Consider the following 23,890-nt stretch of genomic DNA (forward strand, 5'->3'; position numbering starts at 1 on the left):
GCATGATGACTTCCGATCTGGGCGGAAGAGAATGTAATCCGGTTGGAAGATCTGAGTTGAGGAAGGCGGGAATTTGGCCCCTGGCGTCTCGCCCTGTGGCGGCTCCGGACTGCAGACCGACTTTGACTACCCGCATGCTCCCAGACCCACACCGAAAGTCCCCAGGGGGTGGCTTTCCGGGTTGCGGGCTTCCAGATGGGGGACGAGGGGGCAGGAAGCGCGGTTCACCTGCTGTGCCTCGCAGCCTCCAGCGGGGTCCCCCTGTTCTGCAGGAGCAGCGGCGGCGCCCCCTCCCGTCAACAGGTGGGGCATTGGACTCGTGTCCTAAATGAGACGCGGCTTGGGAAGCTGGGACCGTGTCTCTCGCAGGGAGTAGAGGCTGGGGGCCTTTGACTGATAAGGGGGCTTAAGCCTGGTTTCCTGAAGAACTCTGGGGGGCTTTGGAGGCGGCTGCAGAGTGGGACACCCGGGTCTCAGGAGGGAGGTTACCCTTCTGAGTCACTACAATGCTGTCCCCCCTCAGCTTCCCTTTTCTGTCATCGGTTCCCTCAATGGAGTCCACATGTTTGGGCAGAATCTGGACGTGCAACTGACCTCTGCAAGAACGGAGGACACGATCGTGGTGTGGAAGAGCTTCCATGACAGGTCCCTATGCGACGATCCCAGAGTCCTGTGCGCTGTAATATCCTGTGGGATCTGGGATAAGTCACTCACCCTCTCTGATCCCTGGTTTTCCTAGTCGCATCAGGACGCAGCCTGCAGTGCTGGACAGCTGACAGACAGCACTGTGCTTGACCCCACTTCCCCGCTGACGTCATTCTCGCTTCTCTGCTTTCACCCCCAGCGTCACCCTCATTGCTCTGTCATCCGAGGAGGGTGCATCTGAGCTGCGGCTGGAAAGAATGCTCCACATGGTGTTTGGGGCCATGGTGAGACTGGGCCCTCTTGTCTCCAAACTCAGGAGCTCTGCACGCTCAGCCCCTTCCCCTCCGTCTAAACCCCTGCAGTTTTTTTTCTCAGTCAAGCATCCAAACCTCAGCCCTCCTCCCCACACCCAGGAACTGGCTCATACTCAGGACTCCATGCCTCCCCTCTTACCCGTTCAAGCACTGTCCTCTCTCTGACTAGAATCCCTTCTCCTGTGTTAAGGGTCCCACTTTCCTATGTGACTCTCCTAGGTTCTCATTGTGGGACTCGAGGAGCTGGCCAACATCCGGAATGTAGAGAGACTGAAGAAAGAGCTGAGGGTGAGGCGGATGTGAATGCACTCAGGGTCCCTAACGCTTGCCCGTTTGTCTGGAATCGTCATTACCAGTAGGCCCTGGGACAGCATGGGCCCACAGGTTCTTGGGGAGTTTGGTTTGGTGTTCAACCCTGGCGCTGGCCGCAGCTTTCTCTGGACTGTTCTGGGCCCACTTGGGTCCTACGCTTTTCCCTTTCCTTTTACCAGGCCAGCTACTGTCTCATTGACAGCTTCCTGGGGAACTCTGAGCTCATCGGGGACCTGACCCAGTGTGTGGACTGTGCCATTCCTCCCGAGGGGTCCTTCATGCAGGTATTGGGGCAGCATTAGAAATAAGGGTGTCCCATCTCTGGATGGCACCCCAGAGTCTTCTCATTCTGGAATGAGCACCTGGAACTCTTTGGAAAAGAACTTCTTCACCCTGACCACTTCCGCTAGGACAAGCTCCCTCCCCTCTGCCTAGTGTCCCAAGGCCTGTGTTCTCTGGTGTTCACCAACCTGTGTGACACCCATAATCAGCTTTAACTTCCTCGAGGGTCTCAAACAGCCTAACACTGTGCAGGTCCCAACCCGGACAGAGCTCAGGCTTATCTGGGCAAATCCCTCCTTCTCTTTCTTAAAGTTCCGACCCTCCTGGCAGTGTGACCCGACCTCTCCCAGAGCTTCTGTAGACCATGCATTGTGACCCTTTTTGGCAAGCAGTGGGAATGAAATTGTAGATGGGGTTGTTAAAAGCATTGGCTTTACAGGGCCAGCCATCCCAGCTACTCTGGAGGCCGAGAAACAGGATGCAAAGTTTAAGACCAGCCTGGGCAACTCAGCAACATCTGACTCGAAAATTCCATGTGGCTTGGCAGTAGAGCTGCCTAGCTAGCGTGCCCAAGCTTTGGGTTACATTCTCATTACCGGTGAAAAACAAAAGTGACTCACAGAGTCTGAAGGGGGAGTTAGAGCAACCCTGATCACAGAGAAGGTGTCACACACGAGCTTGGTAGCCAAACATACTGGAGTGTCCCCTTTGGTCTTGTGGCTACTCTTCCACTCCAGGCCCAGGTGGAGGTCTTTCCTTGCTTTATGACTTCTAGTGTGACCCCCCCCCTCACCAGGAAACCCTGTCAGGGTTCTCGGAGGCCACGGGCACGGCCTTCGTCAGTCTGCTGGTATCAGGCCGAGTGGTGGCAGCAACTGAGGGCTGGTGGCGCCTGGGCATGCCTGAAGCCGTGCTGCTCCCCTGGCTGGTGGGGTCCCTGCCACCACAGGCTGCTCGCGACTACCCGGTGTACCTGCCTCACGGGAGCCCCAAGGTGAGTGGGAGGGGAAGGGTTGGGGCCTCCAGTGGGTGGGGCCGGGCCTACTTAGACCCCTACCCCGTGCTGCAGGTCCCTCATCGGCTGTTGACACTAACGCTGCTGCCGGGCCTGGAGCTCTGTCTGCTGTGTGGGCCGAGCCCGCCTCTCAGCCAGCTGGACCCACAGGTGAGGCTGCCCCATTACATCCCCTCCGTGAGCGCCACCGGCTGCTGCCCCTAGCCAGCCAAGCTCCACTAGGCACCGATTCCCTTCCCAACCCCAGCCCTGACCTCACATAAATTGCGCCTGCTGCAGTTGCTGGAACGCTGGTGGCAGCCGCTGCTGGAGCCCCTCCGGGCCTGTCTGCCACTGGGCCCGAGGGCGCTGCCTGAAGGGTTCCCGCTACACAGTGACATTCTTGGGTAAGGCTCGGTGGTAGGGCTCAGGGTGGAGTGGCCCTTTTGTCCTGTCAGCTCCCATGGCCTGACAGTGCCTTTCCCTAGTCTGCTGTTGCTCCACCTGGAGCTGAGACGCTGCCTCTTCACCGTGGAGCCCTCGCGGGATAAAGGTGCACAGGGAAGCGGTTGGTGGGAGGGCGGGCCTTGGGCTAGAGGCCACCTACTCACGCTGCTCGCTTTTGTCTAGAGCCTTCCCCTGAGCAGCGCAGGCGCCTGCTTAGAAACTTCTACACTCTGGTGGCCACCACATACTTCTCTGCAGGTGAGTGGCAGGCATGGATCCCACATGTCATGCATACCCAGAAGCAGAGAACCCAGCGTATGCCCAAATTGCCCTAGCCTTAGTACTTGATTCTGGACCCCCAGTGCTTTTAGGGCCTGGTTCTGGACTGGGCTTTTTGACCCACACAAGGAACTTCAGCCCCAACCACTGTTGGCCAAGGCAGGAGAACTATGAGTTTGAGGGTGGCCTGTGTTATAGGGCCTTAAGAGAAATGAAGACGTACTGCTACATCCTCCTAGGCAAGTTCTATCAGTCCCGTCTCTCCCAAATGCTGAGCAAGGCTAAGTGGCAGCACTCAGCCAGCCCTTCCTGTCCCCCTCCATAGTGCTGGGCGGAGCTTTTCTCAAGCTGAGGGGAAGCTGTCGCAGGTCTTTACTGCCCCGAGAGACACAGGCAGGGATAACGATGTCGTGAGTGTGCACATTAGTGGAGGCCTTACTGGGGAGAGCAGGGTGTGACCCTCATGACGGGACAGCACTTGATGTCTACTACGTGTCAGGACGGTCTGAGTTCATGCATGGATCACAGGGAAACAGCAAGGCCGGTGGGGAAGAGGGTGATCTGGGAAGGATGGGCTGAGCTGAAGGCTGCTGGATCTCTGACTTTGTGCTGTGCAGCTCACCACAGCCTCCCCCTGTCCTTTCCCAGAACCAGGGCCTGCAGAGAAAGAAGAGGACACAGTCCCCCCCGCCCAGAGCCCCAGAGCTTGCTATCTCGTGCTAGGGCCAGGCGTGGGGTGGCAGTTGGTGGCGCTGCGGCTAGGGCTGCGGCTACTCTTGTTGATGCTGTCCCCTCAGAGCCCCACCCATGGGCTGCGGAGCCTTGCCACCCACACTCTGCAAGCCCTTACTCCGCTCCTTTGATCACCCGGGGCGGGCAGTCAGTGGGTGGGGTAATTAGCGTTTCTCTGTTTATTTGCTCACAATAATACACGACCCCAGAAGGGGAAAGGGAGGGAGGGTGACAATGGGGGGAGGGGAGGAGGTACCGACTTCCCTGGACCCTCTCCCCTCTGTGCTCCGGGGGACAAGGGAGGGAGGGTGCTTCCCTTGGCCCCCCCAGAATGTAAACAGCAGCAGATGAACAAAAATAAAAATACAAAAGGCCAGAGGAAGCTCCCAGGCATGCCCCCACCCCTGGGGTCTTTGCTGTCACCACTGGAGGTCTCCTCGCTGCCCCCTCCACCACAGCTGCCTCCATTCCAGGGCTGCCTGGCACTGGCCACATCCCAGGGCAAGTCCAGGGCTCAGAACTGCTGGGCCAGCAGCTCACACAAGTGACGGGAGACAGGCTCTTTGCTGGTGCGCAGGGTCAGGCGGTACATCTGTGTGGAGGTGGCAGCCATAAGACGAGAGAGCCCGGGTACAAGGTCAGAGAGGCGAGGTCGGTGAAGAAGGAAGACAAGTGAGAAGCACAGGAGGGGAGGACGGGTCCTCCCTCAGGACTCACCTGGGCCTGGACATTGGGCTCCAGCCGAAGCAGACACCCCACCTGGAGGGCTTTCGTCTGGATGATCCCAGCACCCACGAAGTTCTCAGGGTTAGGGTCCACATTGTCCAGAAGAGCAGAGCCAAACCCCAAAAGCTAGAATGGGGTAGGTATTGAAGAAGCAGGGCCCAGAAGCCTCCAGGCTATCCCAGGTCAAACCCTCATGGGTGAGAACTGGTCCATCCAGCAGCCAGCACCCCGTAAACGCCCAGCCTCTCTCTCTTACCTTCGCCTTAGTAACTTCAGCATCCATGGGGTGGTTGGCTTTGAAGATTTTCTGTGCTTCCTGCAGCGGTCTGGGAGGTTGAAAGCACTGTCAGGCCCTGGGCGCCCCCAGCCTCTCCTCAGCCCCGCCCCACCCCTCAGCCCTGCCTCTCACAGGCTCAGCTGCTTCCAGCGCTGGAAAAAGTCTTGGGCGGCCATCTCTGTAGGCTGGAAGAATTTGTTGATGGTCACTGGGAGCTTCAGAGTGAGGGACTGGGCAGTGCCACCATACCTGAACAGATGAGAAGCAGCTCAGCCAGGCCTCATCCCTGAAGACCGTCTTACTGCCCCACACCCCACAAGCTGCGCTCCCACTCACCGGAAGCGCACCGACAGCAGCGGTGGCGTCAAGAAGTCTCGCAGACACTCAATGTTGAGCACCTGCTGCACCTGGGCGCCACCGTCCACTTGTGCAGCCACACGCTTCGTCTGCACCGCCAGCTGTGGCCGTAGTCAAGGAGGCCAGGGACAGAAGTGGTACAATCTGAGGGCATCTTGTGTCAGGCCCTGCCCAAGGTCTGCCAGAGACCTGAGGGTCAACCGCAGACTCGCCTACATTTAACTCCCACATCCTTCCATCTGACTCATCGGGTGACTGACCACGTGGATCATGGTGGGCAAGGTGGTAGTTTCTTAGCCTCAAGTGCCAAATGGGTACCAGTAAGATGTCCAGAGGAGTCAGTGAAACCACCCACCGTCAGAACATGCCTGTGTGTCTCAGTAGCAGTGGCCATGCACCCAGATGGAAGCAATCAGTGTCACCATCTACACTCAGGCCTGCCTTCATGTCGAGAGCATGCGCAAGACTGGCTGGCACCTACACCCGCCCTGCCCTGCCCTACTACAGACCGGACAGCCTGCCCTGGGCTCTGGAGAAGCTGGAGAAGCAGCAGAGTGGAGGACGAGTTGTTCCAGTCTCACACATGTGGACCGAGGACCACACAGGGGGCCTGGCTCTGCCATACAACTTCCACAGCATCCCAACTGCTCTTTCCTTAAAAAGGCCCAGAACCGGGCTTGTTGGAACACACCTGTGGTCACAGCACTTGACAGGCAGAGGCACAGGGTTCAACCTTGAACACGGAGCCAGCCTGGTCTACAGAGTGAGTAGATACCAGACCAGGCTACATCAAACAGTTTCAAAATAACAAAGGGCCCTCATAAGCAGAAAGAGGGAGATTACTTTTCCTGGAGGGTTAGGAGGCAAGTCGCTCAGCTGAGATATGCAGGGCCAGCAGCGCGTGCAGCATCCCTGGTTAACCCAAGTGCAGGAGCCTAGCCCCATGGCAAGAAGCCCCACACAGACCACATCTGGCAGGGTAGTTAGGGTGCTGAAGTCATACATCCTATACACTGGGTCACTGTCATCTGCCCCTGGCTATGCATAGTCTTAGAAGTGGCATGGGCCAGCCGGGCGTTGGTGGCGCACGCCTTTAATCCCAGCACTCGGGAGGCAGAGGCAGGCGGATCTCTGTAAGTTTGAGACCAGCCTGGACTACCAAGAGAGTTCCAGGACAGCCTCCAAAGCCACAGAGAAACCCTGTCTCGAAAAAACCAAAAAAAAAAAAAAAAAAAAAAAAAAAAAGAAGTGGCATGTGCCTAATTCAGGAATTCAGGGTGAGGGGCTAAACAGGAATGGACCTGAGTGTCTGCTTCCCATGGGCCTCCGGGTGGGTGAGGTACCATCAAGGCCAAGAGCAGAGGATATGAGTCTGGAGGTCTCCGGGGTGGACCACGGTAGGCGAGAAGTTCTGGAACTGCACAGAAGTCTTGTTGCCATAGAAGAGATACATTCGGCCTGCAGTGGGTGGGCAAGGGTTCCATCCGAGCTCCTCTGACCCCATCCCCTGCCACCAGCTCAGCCAAGGGCTGCTGCTGAGACACCCCCAGCACCCCCTCCAGGGCACCAGGACACACCCAGGTTCTGTCGGAACTCGGACTTGACGCCAATCTGCAGCAGCTGGTTCTCAAACAAGACCCCACTGTTCTTACACACGAACCTGCAGGAAGGTGGTAGTCAGGATACTGGGGCTCCTGTCCATCATCTTTATGTCCCCAAGTGTCCCCACTCCCCTGCCCACCCCTCCCAGAACTCACTTATTCAGCAGCTCATCTGCTTCTGGGATGGGAGGGCCTATGTCCTCAGGACCTGGGCTGGAGGGGAGGAAGGAGTGAGACGCACATGGAGGAAGCGGGTATAGGCAACACGCCCTTGGAAGGCAGGTTCCCCAGAACCCACAGGGCAGGCTTCCCCAGAGACCCCCAAGAATGCGAGTGGGACCCTGGCAGAAGGATTTCCCAAGGACCCCAACTTCCACTGTTTTCTAACCCCTGCCAGTCATCAGAAACCCCTGAAGCCCACCCAGGGGACACCCACCAACCCCAATAGCCAGAGGCCACCCCTTACTCAGCAGCTGGGGCTGGGTCAGCCAACAAAGCCATGGGGCTCTCAGGGGCAGGGGGCTCCAGCTCGCTGGGCCATCCAATCCCAGAGCAGAGAAGACAGGTGTGGCAGGCAGCCAATCCCAGAGGCAGCAAGAGGGCCAGGGAAAGAGAGGCAAGAGGGTTCAGAAGGAAAAGTGGGCTGAGAAACGGCCACGGGAAAGGAGAGCACAGGGTGGCAGGCCAGCAGAGTCCAGAGTGGCAGCCAGGGGCTCAGCACAGGACGGAGAAGGGAGGGGTAGGACTGAGTAGGACAAGAACAGGAGGTACCTGAGGAAGGCCTCCTCAGGGGTGGGCCCCAGGCTGGGCTGTGCAGTGGGACCATCAGAGAAGACATCCACCAGGAGGTTCCCACCTACAGGAACTGGAGGTGCAGCAGGGGAAGGGGCTGCCCGCAGCCCCAAGAGGTCCGCGGAGGGTGAGGGTGTTGACTGCAATTAAGGTAAGACGGTGTAGGTGAGACAGGGTGAGGGTTAGGGGACCCGCCTGGCCATGTGGTCCATAAATGGGCTCACCACTGTACTGGGGGTGGGCTCCACACCCCCATTGATGTCACTGTTGCTGGTGTCCCTACGGCTGTCATCCAGGGCACTGGCTGCCCCAGGGCCCTTCTTACGCTTCAACTTGGCCAGAATGGACGACTCACGCTCTGGAAATGGGGGCATTTCTTCTAGCACAGTAGCCTGTGGGCAGGATGGGAGGTTAGGGGGCACTTACGGCCCAAGAGGGTGGTTCCAAGGTGTGGGGCATGGGCTCTGACCAGAACATCGGTGCTGGCTACAGAGCTGAGGGTGAGGTACTCCACTGCCCGCTGCTGAAGCTCCACATCGGCATTGCGCAGCTGGGAGCCGGCTCGCAGGACTCCTTGGATAGTGGCCTTGGTCTCAGGGAAGAGGTTGATGAACTTGATATAGGTGGACAGCAGCAGGGCACGAGTGGCCACGCTACACAGGTGGAACTTGGAGTGCAGCAGTGAGAACTGCACGGGCGGGCTGTGGAGGAGGTGAGGTCAGCAGACACGCCCGTCACCCATTCCCAAGGCAAGGCTGTGACCTCACCCAGGTAGTAACTGAATCGTGTTGAGAAGGTTTCTCAGCTCTCAGCCTCATGGGGCTCCCCAACCCCCTAGTGGGCCCCAGAGTGAGGCTCCCTCACCTGGAGCGTGGATCCCCAGCAATCAGATTCCCAAACTCCCCAAGGATGTAGCCACCGACCTTCACCATGTTCTCATGACAGGCTGGGGCCTGGAGGGCCTGTGAGGGACAAGGGGAGCAGCATGAGGACAAGGATAGGAGAGTCCCCCTGACTGCTGCAATGTATTATGGGGTCATAAATAGGGACACTGAGGCATGGGAGTTTTAAGTGACTAGCCTAAACTCAGTGATGCAGTGTGACTCTGATCTCCCACATATGCTATGATTTCCTGCTTGATCCCAGCTGCTGACGCTGTTTGGGAAGGTACTAAAAACTGTGGAACCCACCTGGAGAAGGGAGGGCACTAGGGGGTGTTATCTGTGACGACCTCCTGGGCAGCCATGACAGCTCCCACCCCACGTCCTGTGTGCACACAGGCGTGCATGCTGGGTGCAAGGTCAGGAAGGTCAGAAGACCTCAGGTATCTTCTTCAATCACCCTCCACCTTGAGACAGGATCTCTCACTGAACCTAGACTAGCTGGCTGGCTGGCTAGCCCCCAGATCCTGCCTGTCTCTGCCCCCACAGAGCCAGAGTCTCGGACACTCAGCCACACTCAGCTTCTGCATGAGTGCCATGACTGAAAATCACTCAGGCTGGCACAGCAGGCACTTTACCCACTGCCCTAGCCACACACCCCTGCTGCCACAGGTGCCTTCCCTGTCATGATGGACAGAAACCCTCTGAACCTGTGGAGCCCTGCACAGGGAATAAAGTGGCCAGCTCTCCTGGACAAGGACCAAAATACATGGGAACAACACCCACGCTGTGTACTCTTCACACCAGGAAGGTCCCAAGGTCGCAGGTCCCATGTCCCTTGGGTGACTCAGGACGCTGGCCCCTGCTGGCGGGGCATACTATTGCCTAGTTGCTTTTGACTGGCACCTGAGTTCCATCCTGGGGCTAAAGTGAAGGACACTAACCTCAAACACTGTCTTGGCAGCATAACCCTGGACATCATCACGGTTGGTGACAATCTGCAGCACTCGGTACCACACCTCCTCGCTCACATAGTCGCCTGCGATGCGGATGAGGTTGAGGATGGTGTCCACATACCAGCTATAGTCCACTGCATACTTCTCAGCCAGGATGGCCACCTTCAGCACCTATGGCAGGAGGTGGTAAGGTGTGCCCACAGGAGGGAGACTTCTGCCATTCCTGAACCTATGATCACTGCTGACCCCATCCTAACACACAAGGCCCCTCCTTAGTCTCATTCCTAAGATTCAGGATTCCAAACTTTAGTATTCTTCCCTTATACGCAGAGGTCCAGGCTCTACACTCCTCTTTCCAACCTAAGGGGACAAACCTCAGCCCTCCTCCCTTAGACTCTGGGGTCCATGTCCTGGCTACCCTCCCTCACATCCAGGTGCCCAGCCCTGGCCCCTAGACTCACGATCTCCTCTCGGATGGCGTAGTCAGCAGTCTCCAGGTACCGCAGCATCTCAGACACAATTTGCTTGGCATTGCTCCGGTCACACATGGCATACAGGAGGTCGGCTGCCCTCTGCCTCACACTGACATCCCGCTCCGTCTGAGGAAGAAGAGCAGGACCAAGCTGGGGTCTAAACTGCACTGGGCCCGCTGCAGGACCACCCACGCCCCTGGCCACTCCGAGTGGGGCAGAGGGCTGCACCTTCAGGGCATTAATGACGGTGTCAATGTGGGTCTTGACAGCCTCATGGGAGAACTCGGAGCTGGCCAGCGTGCACATGCTCTCTAGGGCCAGGTAGCGCAGGTTTGTCTCCCGGTGCTGCAGGAACTGGCCCAGCTGGTTACAGGCGCGGACCAGGAGGTTGGGCTCGCTGCCAGGCACAAGGGAAGTACAGATGGAGACAAGACATGAACTGACCATCTCAGAGCTCCCCGAGGATCCAGTTCCTCACCTCTGCTCACTCCAACCTCCTGCTCTAACCCTCCTAAGAACCCACATGCACTGGAGTGGGGAATAGAGCCAGCAAAAACCAGCCCTGACTTCAATGCCCGGTGTGCAGGATTGACCCCACAGACATGCAGCGTGCAACTCAGAGGAGCAGCTCACACCTTTGTCCCTTCTTAGACGGATCCCACGCCCCAACCTCCTCCCTTCGATCCAGGTGTTAGATGCCAGCCTTCCTTCCTCAGGCATATGTTCTCTCTCCTCCCTCAGGCCAGTGGCCTGCCTCTCCACCCGTGCCTGCAGCACCTGTCATAGTGGATGATGAGGCTAATGGTCTCAAAGAGGATAGCGTTCTTGGCGTTGGAGTGCTGCACCTTCTTGGACTTGGGGGGCTCCTGGGCTTTGTTGAGCACAGTCTCGAGACACTCCACCAGCCGCCCTTTCACAGCTGCGTCCTCTGGGGAAAGACGGTGAGGGGCTGAGCTCTCTGCCTCCACAGGAGGGGGCCAGCTTCCTCTAAGTCCTGCAGTCCCAGGCTTCTGAGGCAGAGGTCTGAGGAAGAGCGTCTATCTCCAGGTCTGGGCTCCCACCCACTGCACCAACTGCTGTGAGTCTCCACCCTCGTGAGCCTGGGTCTCCTCTTCTGCTGCACTGATGCTCCTTAAGTTTCTCACAGAAGGATGGAACTCCCAGAAGCCTTCCCCAGAGTCTCCATGGAGCTCAAGCGTTCCCAAGGAGCTCTCCATAGAGATCAGCAAACTGACCCTCAGTTACCAGTCCAGAAGGCCACTGCTCACTATGTGGGCACCAGGGATTAGGAGGGTTTTAGGGATTTCTTGTTTTTGTTTTTTTGACACAGGATTTCTCTGTGTAGCCTTGACTGTCCTGGAACTTGATCTATAGACTAGGCTGGCGTCAAACTCACAGAGATCTCCTGACTCTGCCTCCCAAGTGCTGGGATTAAAGGCGTGCACACCACTGCCTGGCGCAGGGATCAAAGTGCCTGACTGCTATGGTAGAGGGTAACTAGCCAGGCTGCAGCTCATAAAACAGGTGCCAGACATTCTAACGGGGCCACTCTGGGCCAGAACTCCCTGCTCTGTAAGCATGCATGACAACTAGCTCTCTCCATAGGAGAGAGGGCTATGAGAAGGACGTGCGCCCAAGACAGGAGGAGCTGTGCCACGCAGGTGATGTGCAGGGCAGGACATCAGGCTGACCCCACCCATGGCCTCCCTTGCAGTCTGGAGGCACAGCCTGGCTCTGGAGTGGGAACACAGGTAAGGCAGCCCACAGGCCTTACCTGGTGGTGGGTAGCACTGCAGCAGCCGCAGCAGCTTCACAGAGAGCCAGGGAGCAGGGACGAAGTAATAGGTGTAGTCCTGGAGGTCCGTGGAGGCAGAGGAGACAATCTGCAAAAGGAGGGAATAATGGGCAGGAGGACAGGCCTGTCCCCTGAAGAGACATGCTAATACCAGAGCATCGTAAGAGCCAGGGTTTACAGAAAGGGAAGCCAAGGCCAGAGGTTCACGGGACCCTTTTCTTTCTTTTTGAACTAGAGCTCCACTAAATAGCCTAGGCTGGTCTCACACAAGACCCCTCTGCTTCAGTCTCCTGCGTGCCACGATGCCTGGCTCTGAATTTTCCAAGTAATGCTAACAGTGGAGCAAAAGTCTCTGCCAGCTCCCTAGGGCAGGCCAGACCGTCTCCTGACTGCCTTGGCTCCTGATCTTGAGCACCGTGTGAACTACTGAGGAGTCTGGAGATGGGTCTGATCCTGCCTAGGTCCTTGGTCCAGCACAGGTGAGAAAGGGGCACAGTGAAAGATCAAAAGGTCACATGACTTCTCTCCTCAGGGTGACCTTTCTCCAACCCATCGGGAAGTGATAGCACATGGGAGACAGAGGCAGGAGGATCTCTGTGAGTTCACAGCCAAGCCTGTCTACAGAGTGAGTTCTAGGACAGCCAGGCTACACAGAGAAGGGGGGCGATGGTGAGGAAACAATGATGGGACGGGACAAAACTAAGACACACACTTTCTTCAGGAAGCCTTGCTCGAGGCATGACCACATGGTCCTCACCTCTGTTCCCTCCTGGACCTGGCACACTCAGATGTGTGGAAATGAGGGGCTGGGGGACAGATGAATGGTGGACATAGGTGATGCTTCTGCCCAAGGTCTGAGACACTTCTGACCTCCCAGACAATATTTACTTTTTGTGGGTCTCCATCTGGTTGTTACCCCGAGAAGTTCTCCTGGCTTCCAGACTGGGTTAGGATCCCCATTAGGTGCCCATGATGCTGAGCTCCCTCCATGATGCACAGCCCTTCCTGGCAGTCTGTGACATGACCCGGTCACGCTGTCCCTCCCAGCAGGACAGGGGCCCCTCAAGGTCTGATTCAGACATAGAGAGCTAGGCACTCAGAAGGCTCAGGGAGCTTTGAGGACAGTGGAGGTGGAGAGAGGCAAAGACAGGGCTGAAGACAGAGAGGGAAGAGCAGAACAGCAAGAGAAAGGAGGGAAGGCGGCCAGGCAGGTGGCCTTGGGTGCTCGGGGGCCCCAGACCCTGCTCTCAACACCTATCTGCAGGAGCTGTGATGCAGCACACAGCGCTGGGGTCAGCCCCTGAAGCATGCAGGAAAAGAAACTCAGAGAGGTGAGGCCGCTTGCCTGTGACGACACAGCCTGGCTTGCCTCTTAGGGAAGGGAGGAGGCGGGAGCCAGCCCCTCCCACGGCTACTGTGATGCCATACTCACCCGGCTCAGTCGAGACACAGCCAGGGAAATGCAGGTCTTGAAGTCATCTGGATTCTTCTTACAGAGACAGGTGATAAGGCTGACAGCGGCTGTGACCACTCCCTGTAAGAAACTCAGGCATGAGGGCCCAGGACATTCCAGGTAAGAGCAAGATGTATGCAAGGGGCTTCAGGTGCTTGGGGACGTCTGGGCACCTCACCATGTGCTGATCGTTGAGCAAGTGCACTACACGTGCCGTCCACTCGCCCATGGGCACCAGGTCAGGCGAGGCCTTGTAGAGGCGAAGCAGGCACAGGGCTGCACTCTGCTTCACGCTGTCCATGCTGTCTCTGTGGGGACAGCGTAGGGCAATCAGCCTACCTGCATCCAGGGCAGTCGACTTCCCATTGGCCACCATGTGGCCAGCACAGGACACAGGCAGCCAGAATGACCCCAAAGCATCTGGATGCTGCCCTGACTGTCCCAAGCACTCTGTCTCATCCTCCACCAAACAACTGGCAGGACCAGACAGAATGTGCGCTGGCTCTGGCCTACATCCTGAGCACCGGTATGCACTCTACATGGCTGTGGATGATTATCAAGAGCCTGGCAGGCACACTGGCAAACACACCTGTGCTCATGACCTCACCAGTGATGGTGACTCAGAACAAATCAGAGAAGAGGTAGGAAACCATTCTCCTTGCAAGTCCTGGAGGCCCAGAGAGACCCAGCCCTGCCCATCCAGGATTCCAGGCTGACAACTTTGTACTTCGGTGGCTCCTTTTGCCCCCATGTGGCCAGTGCTGGGATCACAAGTAACCCATCCCCCTGCATCAGCAGAGTCTGGTTTTGTCTTTAATAGTGGCTCTAGCCTTCATTTGTTTGCTTGCTTGCTTATTTATCAGGTCTCGTGTAATCCAGGCTAGCCTGGAACCTTTTTCTTTCTTTCTTTCTTTTTTCCGAGACAGGGTTTCTCTGTATTATTTTGGAGGCTGTCCTGGCACTCGCTCTGTAGACCAGGCTGGCCTCGAACTCACAGAGATCTACCTACCTCTGCCTCCTGAGTGCTGGGATTAAAGGTGTGCGCCACCAACACCCGGCTCTTTCTTTTTTTTTTTTTAAAGACAGGGTTTCTCTGTGTAGCCTTGGCTGTCCAAGAACTGCCTGCCTCTGCCTCCCGAGTGCTGGATTAAAGGTGTGCACCACCACTGACCAGAAAGAGAGTTTTGTGACAACGGACAATAAAACATGCTCCATCAGGCTCTAGTGTGTGTGTGTCTGTGTGTGTAGTGTGTGATGTGTATATAGTGTACAGTGTGTGTAGTGTATGTGTGACATGTGTATAGTATGCAGTGTGTGTGAGTGTGTGAGGTGTATGTTTGTGAAATGTGGTACTGTGTGTGTGTATGCACATGTAGGTAGAGTGTGTATGTGTACACACATGACGGTGCATGTGCAGGTGAGGACCAGAGGCCAACCTGGATACCCTCCTCCTTAGCTCTCCACCTTATTTTTAGGTAAGGTCTCCCTGACCCTGCCTCGGTGCCCTTCTGTCTTAGCATGCCATAGCGGGGGTGACAGCTACAGTAGTGATGCTCAGCTATTTTTATGGGCTTGTGGATTCTGAACATGAGGTTCTCATGCTTACATGACAAGTCCTTTCTCAACTGACCTGTCTCACCAGCCTCAGGCATGAAGTCTGACACCCACTACAGATGAACAAACTCAAAAAACACTTTGCTGAGAAAAAGCCACCAGACCTAGTGATTCATTCACATTCCATGACTCTTCAGACAGAACCATGGGGCGGACTAGTGGTCTACAACGGGGATGGGGTGTGTGTATATGACAGACCTGCTGACAAATGTAGGGATTGCTCTCCCTGGAAGTGACAACAACACTCTGGAATTAGGTAGTGATTGTCGCACACAAAACTGCATTAAAAGCCACAGCTGCATGCACAGTTAACAGATGTGAGCTAGGCATGGTGCAAACATCAGGAGGAACAGCTGGAAGATCAAAGCTCCACACTAGCTAGGGCCACATAACAAGAGCCTCTGCAAAAGTAAACAAACAGGGCTGGAGATAAGGCTCAGCAGTTAAGAGCACTGGTTGCTCTTCCAGAGGACCCAGGTTCAATTCCCAGCACCCACATGGCAGCACAAAGCTGTCTATAACTTATATTCCAGAGGATCTAATGCCCTCATACAGACATACCTGCAGGCAAAACACCATTGTACATAAAATAAATAAATACAAAATAGCAAACAAAGAGGCAGAAGGTGTTGGTGCACACCTTTAATCACAGCACTCAGGAGGCAGAGGCAGGTGAATCTCTTAGTTCAAGGCCAGCCTGGTCTACATAGTGAGTTCCAGGACAGTCAGGGCTACATAGAAAGACCCTGTCTTGAAAAACAAAAAACGAAATAGACACTGAATTTTGCTAGACAATGTAGCACACTATCACCCCAGTCCTCCAGAGGCTAAGCAGCAGGACGAGCAGTTCAAGGTCATACTCAAGCTATACAGTGAGTTCAAGGCCAGCCTGGAGTACACTGAACCACCTCAAAAAACAAGCAAATCAAACCAAAAGCAGGTATACAATCAGCCTAGCTTCCCTAGTGAGAGCCTGTCTCAAACTTTTTCTGAGGTTAAAAAATTTTTTTTCTTTTTGGTTTTTCAAGATAGGGTTTCTTTGTGTAGCTTTTGCTGTCCTGGAACTCATTCTGTAGACGAGACTGGCCTGCAACTCACAGAGATTTACCTGCCTCTGCTCCTGAGTGCTGGAATTAAAGGCTTGTGCCACCACTGCCCAGCTGTGACCTTGAATTTATAATCCTTCTGCCTCATTTCCCCAGTGCTGGATGGCAGGTCTGCATACAGGACTTTCATCCTTCTCCTACTGTAGCCAGACCATCTTGACTCATCCTGGACATAGCGCACCGGCACCTCAGGACCCTGCCTTCAGGCTACTGCTCTCCCCTAGTCACAGCCTTCCTCTGTGGGCCCTGCACACGCGGGATACACACACACATAGGCAAAACACTCATACACACAGAATAGCAATAATAAATCCCTGAGTGACCCCATGAAACAGGAGGTGCCCAGCCTGGCCTGGTTTGCATCATCTCAAAGGTGACAGGCAGGGCAGTGGTGCATGCCTGCAACCCCAGCATTAAGGAGGTGGAAGCCAGAGGATCAGTTCAAGGCCAACCTGGGCTACATGATGCCTTGTTTCAAATAAACAATAAGGCTGGCAGCCTGCCTTGTTTGTTCTGTGCCAAGGATGGAGACAGGTAATTTTGTACATCATTCTCAGGGGCATTTATTTCTAGGTCACCCACACTTTGATGTGTGGCTTCCTACAGCTTCTACTTGGACAAGCTTTTCTCTGCTCCTAGAGGCTGCACAGCTCCCCCAGATCCCAGAGACCTTAGAAGCCCAGCCAGCCTGAGCCTCGTTCGTCAGGGTTGGCTGCGCCTGGCTGGCCTGTGTGGGCCTCATTAACTGACCAGCTAAAGATGCCGTTAACCAATATGCTCTTGCTCCTTCATCAAAACTAAAGTCTCTCTCTTTGTCCAGTCCTCCTGCCTCCTACAGGGTCCACTACACGCAGATCAGCTACACTTGTCAAGAACACCAGGGGCACCTGTCTATACTGCCAGAAATAGAAATTTCACCTCTGAGCACAGCAGCCACAGTGACAATATTGCTCCTGCTGTTCATGTGCCTGACACATACCAGTCACCCCCACTTCCATGGGAAGCAGAGGCAAACTCCTCAAAGTCTCTCCCATGCTCTCTATACTTCATGCAGAGAATCCCTGGTGATTACACATCTACACCCAGAGCCTTGGCACCCACATGCTCCAGTGATCACTGACTCCTGACTGCTGTAGTGCATTACACGTCATCCCTGACTTGTTCATGAAAGCCCTCTCAGAGCCAGAGAGCCGGCTCCGCAGTTAAGAGCACTTGCTGCTCTCCCATAGGGCAGCTCCCATTCCCAGCACCCATGGGAAGTGGCTCTCAACCTCCTGTAACTCCACCTCCACAGGATCCCACGCCTCTGGCCTCCAAGAGCACCTGTACTCACCCACACACAGACAGAGATACCTACACATGATTTAAAATGGTAACACTGGCTGCTCTTCCAGAGGACCCAGGTTCAATTCCCAGCACCCAAATGGCAGCTCACAACTGTCTATAACTCCAGTTCCAGGGGATCTGACATCCTCACACAGACATACATGTAGGCAAAACACGAATCAATACTCATAAAATAAAAATAAATTACTTAAAAAAGAAAGAAAAAACGAGTAAAGTTACTTTTCACCCACCCTCTGGTATGCTCCCTACCCCGTGTATTTCTTCTTTTACTAGGAAAAAAACAAACAAGCAAAACATTGTTTTGAGCTAGAGAGATGCTCAATTGTTAACAGCAGTGATTGGAGCCGGGCGGTGGTGGTGCACGCCTTTAATCCCAGCACTCAGGAGACAGAGGCAGGTGGACTTCTGAGTTTGAGGCCAGCCTGGTCTACAAAGTTTCTAGGACAGCCAAGGCTACACAGAGAAACCCTGTCTCAAAAAAAGAAGAAAGACTAGTCTTGAAACAGGGTCTCATGTAGAGACTTTGAACTCCCTCAGCGTCAGAAGATGACCTTGAACGTGTGCCCCTGCTGCCTCCATACCCAGTTTACATGGGCTGGGGATGGAGGTGCCCAGGGTCTTGTGTGGACCAGGCAAGAACTCTACCAGCATCTTCTTCAGGTGCCCGGGCACTTGGAACATGGGTCTGCCTCCACTGCCACGTCAGCACTCACGGCACACGGCCACAGCTGAAGCTGTGATCACTGGGGAAACCTTCCTGGCTATGAACAGTGGGACTGTCCGCCACTGGTGGTAGCACCATTGTCAGTCATCAGTGTTGCAGGCACAGGGCAGACGCTGTTTCTTGAGTGAGATGAGTGAATGAGACATCACTTCTATAGAAGATACTAATGCTGTGCATCACAGACAGGAGACCACTAGATGGGGAGGGACAGGTCCTTACACCCCCAAGGCAGCCTGGTGACATGAGAGACAGAGCCACTGTGGTCTAAAGCCTAGGTAGAACTTGGGCAGGTGCCACAAACAAAGCTGGCTCTCTGTCTTGTCTCTGCCCTTCGCTGTGGTCCCCAGTGCCTCACCCAGCCACCAGGATTCGGGGAATGTCAGCGGCAAAGGCCTCGCCCATCTCACGGCTGCCCACGTTGGCGATACAGTGCAAGGCCAGGCACATGAAGGTGGGGTTGCGGCTGGCCAGGTCATTCTTGATGGCGTTGTTGATGAGCCGGATCAGCTCTGAGTTCGAGTTCACCAGGACTGAGATGAACAGGTACCCCTGGGGGGTAGAGAGGGGACAGCTGGGAGCCTGCAGCTAAGAGGCGCTAGACTAACCCTAACATGCAGTGTTATAGGCCCTAGCCCTCTTTCCCCCAGCCCCTCCTCCACCCCAGCACCCACTCTGGCCTCTCCCTCTGCCCTAGCTCCTACCCTGGCCTCTCCCTCTGCCCCAGCACCCACCCTGGCCTCTCCCTCTGCCCCAGCACCCACCCTGGCCTCTCCCTCTGCCCCAGCACCCACCCTGGCCTCTCCCTCTGCCCCAGCACCCACTCTGGCCTCTCCCTCTGCCCTAGCTCCTACCCTGGCCTCTCCCTCTGCCCCAGCACCCACCCTGGCCTCTCCCTCTGCCCCAGCACCCACCCTGGCCTCTCCCTCTGCCCCAGCACCCACCCTGGCCTCTCCCTCTGCCCCAGCACCCACCCTGGTCTCCTCTGGCACTCACTATCTGCTTCTCTGTGTACTTGTTGGAGCTTAGCAGGTTCACTGCCTCCATATGTCCAAAGTCAATGTCATGGCCGAGCAGGAAGATGAAGAGCAGCTTACACACATACTTCTTCTTACTGTAGCCATCCAAGGCCTTGTCCCCTGAGGCAGAGGAGGGAAAAAGAGCTCATGAGGAAGACTCTTGCAAGTACCCTGAGCCCTGGCTCCCTCCCCAGGCCTGGGGCCATCAGCCTGCCTTTGAACTTGGAGCGGATGTTGGCCAGTTCCTTGTTGATCCTCTTGATCTCAGCCTCCTTGCTCTTGCCTGTAGAGAGAGGGCAAGGTATGCAATGCCTCATTTAGCACCTGCCTCTCCTTTCCCCAAAGGGCCGGGATGAAAATGCCCATCCTCCCACCTCACACGAGCCCCTCACTGGGAGCACCGGTATAAGCTTTCTGCCCTCCTTCCTCCTCCTGGTGACTCATGACCTACAGCGTGCTGGGGTTGCTTTCTGAGGGGGTCTATGTACGGCCACAGGAGCCCAAAGGCCATCTCTGCTGTCCTGTCTCAGCGTCCCACAACAGAGCTGTGACCAGCGAGTGACAGAAGAGCTACCCTGGCAGCAGCTGAGCGGATCTCACAGCACCTCTCCCCTTCCTCGTTGACCTAGGTCTCTTAGCTCCCAGGTCTGTGCTGTCCCGAACGCTCTGTGATGACACAGATTCCCTTTGTGATACCAGGCCTGACTGGTGTCCGTGCACCCTGTTCTGTGTGCTGCCTGTCTCCTAGCCACCCCCACGGCCACTGGAGTCCTCAGGGCCACACCTCCAGATGCCACTGCTCACTCAACTCCTCTAACTAGAACCCCGTTCCACACAGGGGGACCGTCAGAGCATGACCCTGTACTGTGACGCACCATCGCCAACACACCCAAACACGGCCTGCACTTGCTCAGGCTCCTCTGGCACGCAGCCTTCTCTGCCTCTCTCCAGCCTTCTTCCTATCTATTCCCATGTCCCAGTACTCTGGCTACGGGACACCAGCCGCTGCCTCCAGCCACCTCCTGTGTTCTATCAGCCCTACAACTCTCTCAGAGAGGCGCTTTCACTCCCTTCCGTACAAGAAATCCATTATTATATTTTCCATGTGAGCATTTTGCCTGCATGTATAACTATATACCACTGGCATGTCTGGGCAGATGGAGGCCAGGAGAGGGCATCTCATCCTCTAGAGCTGGAGTTACAGATGGTTGTAAGCATTACGTGGGTGCTGGGAGTCAAACTCAGGTATTCTAGAGAGCAACAAGTGTACTCAGCCACTTAGCCACCTCTCCAGTCCTATTACCACATCCAGAGAGTATCACGTAGCCCAGGCTGGCTTCATACTCAGGAGCCTTAGCCTCTTGAGTACTGGAACAACAGGCCTGTGCCACCCACCTAGTTCTTGCTGCTCTAGCATTTAAAACCCCAGGCCTGGGGTTAAGAGCACTGGCTGCTTTTCAGAGGACCCAAGTTCCATTCCCAGAACCCACATGAAAACTCACAACTCTAACTCCAGCCCCAGGGGATCTGAGGTCCTCTTCTGACTTCCTCAGACATCAGGCATGAACATGGTCACAGAAATACATGTAGACAAAACATTTATGCACAGAAATTCCATCTTTAAAGAAAAGAAAATTCTTGGCTGGGCCGTGGTGGCGCACGCCTTTAATCCCAGTACTCAGGAGGCAGAGGCAGGAGGATCTCTGTGAGCTGGAGGCCAGCCTGGTCTACAGATCGAGTTCCAGGACAGCCTAGGATACAAAGAGAAACCAAAACCAAAACCAAACCCCAGGCTTCCTATTCTCTCGCACAGCTTAAACGTCATCTGCATGGGCTAACCTCAGCTCACACTTCATACCGTAAAGACCTGCAGAGGCTGCAGCACTGCCTGCCATACAGCAGGCACTCTGGGACCAGCTGGTCAGACACAGGATGCGTTAAGTGAATGAACGAGGGAAGAGAAGCATTCAGACCATCCTCTTCCACAACCCCCACCTCCTAAGTCCCACGCAGTTCCTACAAGCCCCACTTCTGGGAAGCCCTAGGGTTAGCACCCTGATCCGAGAGCTGTAGTCTGTGTGGCCGTGGCAGGCGGGTGGCTCCCGAGCACCTGAGCTGAGGCTCTGCAGCTGAAACGGGAGTAAGGGCAGAAGCACACAGGGCTGGTGTGGTGTGGTGTGGTGTGGTGTGGTGTGGTGTGGTGTGGTGTGGTGTGGTGTGGTGTGTATGTCTGTCGTAATGGCATAACCTGACTCCCAGCACTGGGGAGATGGAGGCAGGTGGATCTTGGGTATGAGGCCACCGTGGACTACACAGCTAGTGAGACCCTATCTCAAAGAATAAACCAACCAACCCCTGAAGGCAGGGGGGCAAGTTCAGTGTGGCAAGCTTGTCTAGTTGGCACATCCAACCTACTGAGCTCCACCACCAGCACTCAAGAAACAGAAGGAGTGTTAAGACACTGACTCCAATGGCAGCATTGTGAACATGCAGGGTCATCCAAACATTGATCAAATTAGTCTTGGGGATGAGGAGACAGCTACATGGATGAAGTGCTCACTGTGTAAACATGGGAACCGAGTTTAGGAGTCTAGCGCCTATAATGCTGGACAGGGAAGCACCCATCCGCAACTCCAGTGGCAGGCGGCTGAGGGCAGACCCGAGGGATGTGCTGGCCGAACCAGCAAGCTCCAAGTTCAGGAAGACCATTTCTATCACTAAGGTGGAGAGCAACGAGGAAACACCTCCTGCCTTGACACGTGCACCCATGCATGCATGCACACACAAGCACATACACAGAGAAGAGGATAAAATAAGATTTGTTCGCTTCTTTCTATTCCAGAAACATGTAGCTAGCAGGTCACACCAGCAGCAGCTGTGACACTTGCCTGTGTCCCCTGGGAGGGAGCCCTTCAGGGTAAGTCAGCCTCTTTCCTGGGCAGGGCCGCCTCTACTAAGTCCTCAGTAAAGCCCCAAGATAGCAGTGACTATCACACTGGCACAGGCCTGCCTTCCCAGGTTCTGTGTAGCCCCAGCAAGGATCAGATAGCCTGGACCAGGAAGCGAGTTCCAGGATAGCCTGAGCAGTTACACAGAGAAACCCGGTCTCAAAAAACAGAGCAAACAGTGAAGGACCTTAGGCAGGGCAGGAGTCTACTCCACCCTAGGAAAGGCAGAGGGCTCTGGCCTAGTGGGGCCCATGGATTCAGCGCAATGTGACCCCATGTGACCCTGCCTCAAAAACCACCTGAACCTCATCATTTATTTGTTTGTTTGCTTGTTTTTGGTTTGAGACAGGGTTTCTGTGTCTTGCCTTGGCTGTCCTGGAATTCACAGAGATCCACCTGCCTCTACCTCCCTAGTGCTGGGATTCAAGGTATGCGCCACCATGCCCGAATTCAGCATTTAGTGATCCAAGGAAGATGACTAGACAGCCCCAGCAGATGTGCAGCACTTCTCTCATATGTCCTGGGGACCTGGGGAGGGAGGTGGGGACTCAGGCGCATCTGAGTCTGAGAGGCTACCTAGAGTTCACTGGGGCTGTGTGGAAGCAGCTAGAAGGGGGGATATTTGAGGAGGCCCTGGAGAGATGAGCAAGGTTCAGCCTAGAAGTTTCCACCAGATCACCAGCCAGAGGTGAGACTGAGCACGGGCAGGGAGCTGCCCATGAAGGCAGCTGAGAGGGAGGGAGGCCAGTACCTCTCTCATGTAGGGAATGCTGGTGACCAAGGCAGTGCCAGGTGACACCAGAGTGCAGGCACGTCCATCCCTGGCCATGCAGTCTCTTTTCTTAATGTTATTCCAGAGGGGACCAAAAGAGCCAGGGTTTTCTAGACGGACTGCATATCACTCAAGAGCTGAATAATAGCCCAGCTCGACCTGGGAAGGAAGATCAAACCCTGAATAACTTGGGTTACACAGGCAACCAAAGTAACCAATTCCATGAGGGCAGGAAATGGAGCTCTGTGGCGCACGCCTTTAATCCCAGCACTCGGGAGGCAGAGGCAGGCGGATCTCTGTGAGTTCGAGACCAGCCTGGACTACCAAGCGAGTTCCAGGACAGCCTCCAAAGCCACAGAGAAACCCTGTCTCGAAAAACCAAAAAAAAAAAAAAAAAAAAAAAAAAAAAAAAAGAAAGAAAAAAAAAGAAAAGAAAGAAAAAAGTTAAAAACAAAGGCTGGGAGTGTAACTCAGTTGGTAAAATGTTTGCCTAGTACTCAGAAGCTCTGGGTTCGATCCCAGCACTGCATAAACCAGGGATAGCACACTAGGAGTCCGTAATACTGGAAGTGGGGACAGGAGGATCAGGAGTTTAAGGTCATCATGGCTAAGTCTAAGCCGAGAGAGAGAGAGAGAGAGAGAGAGAGAGAGAGAGAGAGAGAGAGAGAGAGAGAGAGAGAGAGAGAGAGAGTCGCTTGCTTGAGGCCCTGGTTCCCGTTCCCAGTAGTAAGGGAGAAGCAAAGGCAAAGGCTGGGAACAGTGCTCTGGAACTGCGGAAAACATGCACAGGAGGGACAGCGGCAGAGGCCACTAGACAGATTGTGCACTGGTAAGGTTGACTACGCAGCACTCAGGGTAGACAGCAGCTACCTATTTACCCATCACAGCTGGCATGACAGGGTGTCACGACATCTTAAAGCAGCTCTCTCATTCATAAAGAGATCCTTCCTTCTTTGAGACGGTCTATGAAAGGGAGTCAGCTAAGTAGTCTTGGCTGTCCTGAACAACTCACTATGTAAAAGAGGCTAGCCTCAAACTCAAAGATCT

The 23,890-nt window shown here is 55.2% G+C and overlaps 2 protein-coding genes across 3 annotated transcripts in view; one reads left to right on the plus strand and one right to left on the minus strand.

Annotated features, from left to right (window-relative positions):
* Fuz (fuzzy planar cell polarity protein) lies at positions 1 to 4,381 on the plus strand. Its single transcript, XM_005084748.4, has 11 exons — positions 1 to 303; positions 524 to 645; positions 845 to 929; positions 1,179 to 1,247; positions 1,451 to 1,555; positions 2,350 to 2,547; positions 2,623 to 2,718; positions 2,848 to 2,954; positions 3,036 to 3,100; positions 3,178 to 3,252; positions 3,922 to 4,381. The coding sequence occupies exons 1-11, from the start codon at positions 196 to 198 to the stop codon at positions 4,134 to 4,136; spliced, it is 1,245 nt and encodes a 414-aa protein (XP_005084805.1). The 5' UTR covers positions 1 to 195; the 3' UTR covers positions 4,137 to 4,381.
* Positions 4,170 to 23,890, minus strand: part of Ap2a1 (adaptor related protein complex 2 subunit alpha 1) — a 27,206-nt gene continuing 7,485 nt past the window's right edge. The window contains exons 2-24 of one of the 2 annotated variants that reach the window (XM_005084750.4): positions 19,338 to 19,406; positions 19,101 to 19,243; positions 18,463 to 18,656; positions 13,495 to 13,624; positions 13,296 to 13,397; positions 11,843 to 11,951; positions 10,846 to 10,996; positions 10,297 to 10,465; positions 10,057 to 10,194; positions 9,584 to 9,766; positions 8,623 to 8,720; positions 8,228 to 8,459; positions 7,983 to 8,150; positions 7,738 to 7,898; positions 7,433 to 7,498; positions 7,123 to 7,179; positions 6,943 to 7,025; positions 6,734 to 6,823; positions 5,345 to 5,468; positions 5,141 to 5,257; positions 4,988 to 5,057; positions 4,723 to 4,857; positions 4,170 to 4,597 (exon numbers count right to left, since the gene is read on the minus strand). In XM_005084750.4, coding sequence (XP_005084807.2) covers positions 4,520 to 4,597; positions 4,723 to 4,857; positions 4,988 to 5,057; positions 5,141 to 5,257; positions 5,345 to 5,468; positions 6,734 to 6,823; positions 6,943 to 7,025; positions 7,123 to 7,179; positions 7,433 to 7,498; positions 7,738 to 7,898; positions 7,983 to 8,150; positions 8,228 to 8,459; positions 8,623 to 8,720; positions 9,584 to 9,766; positions 10,057 to 10,194; positions 10,297 to 10,465; positions 10,846 to 10,996; positions 11,843 to 11,951; positions 13,296 to 13,397; positions 13,495 to 13,624; positions 18,463 to 18,656; positions 19,101 to 19,243; positions 19,338 to 19,406 — 2,867 coding nt within the window. In that variant the 3' untranslated portion in view covers positions 4,170 to 4,519. The remainder of the gene's footprint in view (positions 4,598 to 4,722; positions 4,858 to 4,987; positions 5,058 to 5,140; positions 5,258 to 5,344; positions 5,469 to 6,733; positions 6,824 to 6,942; positions 7,026 to 7,122; positions 7,180 to 7,432; positions 7,499 to 7,737; positions 7,899 to 7,982; positions 8,151 to 8,227; positions 8,460 to 8,622; positions 8,721 to 9,583; positions 9,767 to 10,056; positions 10,195 to 10,296; positions 10,466 to 10,845; positions 10,997 to 11,842; positions 11,952 to 13,295; positions 13,398 to 13,494; positions 13,625 to 18,462; positions 18,657 to 19,100; positions 19,244 to 19,337; positions 19,407 to 23,890) is intronic. The other variant, XM_005084751.4, reaches the window with a different exon arrangement.

Source organism: Mesocricetus auratus, unplaced genomic scaffold, assembly GCF_017639785.1.
Source record: "Mesocricetus auratus isolate SY011 unplaced genomic scaffold, BCM_Maur_2.0 Super-Scaffold_100054, whole genome shotgun sequence".
In the NCBI taxonomy this organism is placed as follows: Eukaryota; Metazoa; Chordata; class Mammalia; order Rodentia; family Cricetidae; genus Mesocricetus; species Mesocricetus auratus.

What these genes read in the sequence shown, in the direction of transcription:
- Fuz (XM_005084748.4), top strand. Translation starts at nt 196, where the DNA reads ATGGGGGACGAGGGGGCAGGAAGCGCGGTTCACCTGCTGTGCCTCGCA. An exon ending in ACATGGTGTTTGGGGCCATG is followed by an intron (nt 930 to 1,178) that starts GTGAGACTGGGC and finishes TGACTCTCCTAG; the next exon opens with GTTCTCATTGTGGGACTCGA. An exon ending in GACTGAAGAAAGAGCTGAGG is followed by an intron (nt 1,248 to 1,450) that starts GTGAGGCGGATG and finishes TCCTTTTACCAG; the next exon opens with GCCAGCTACTGTCTCATTGA.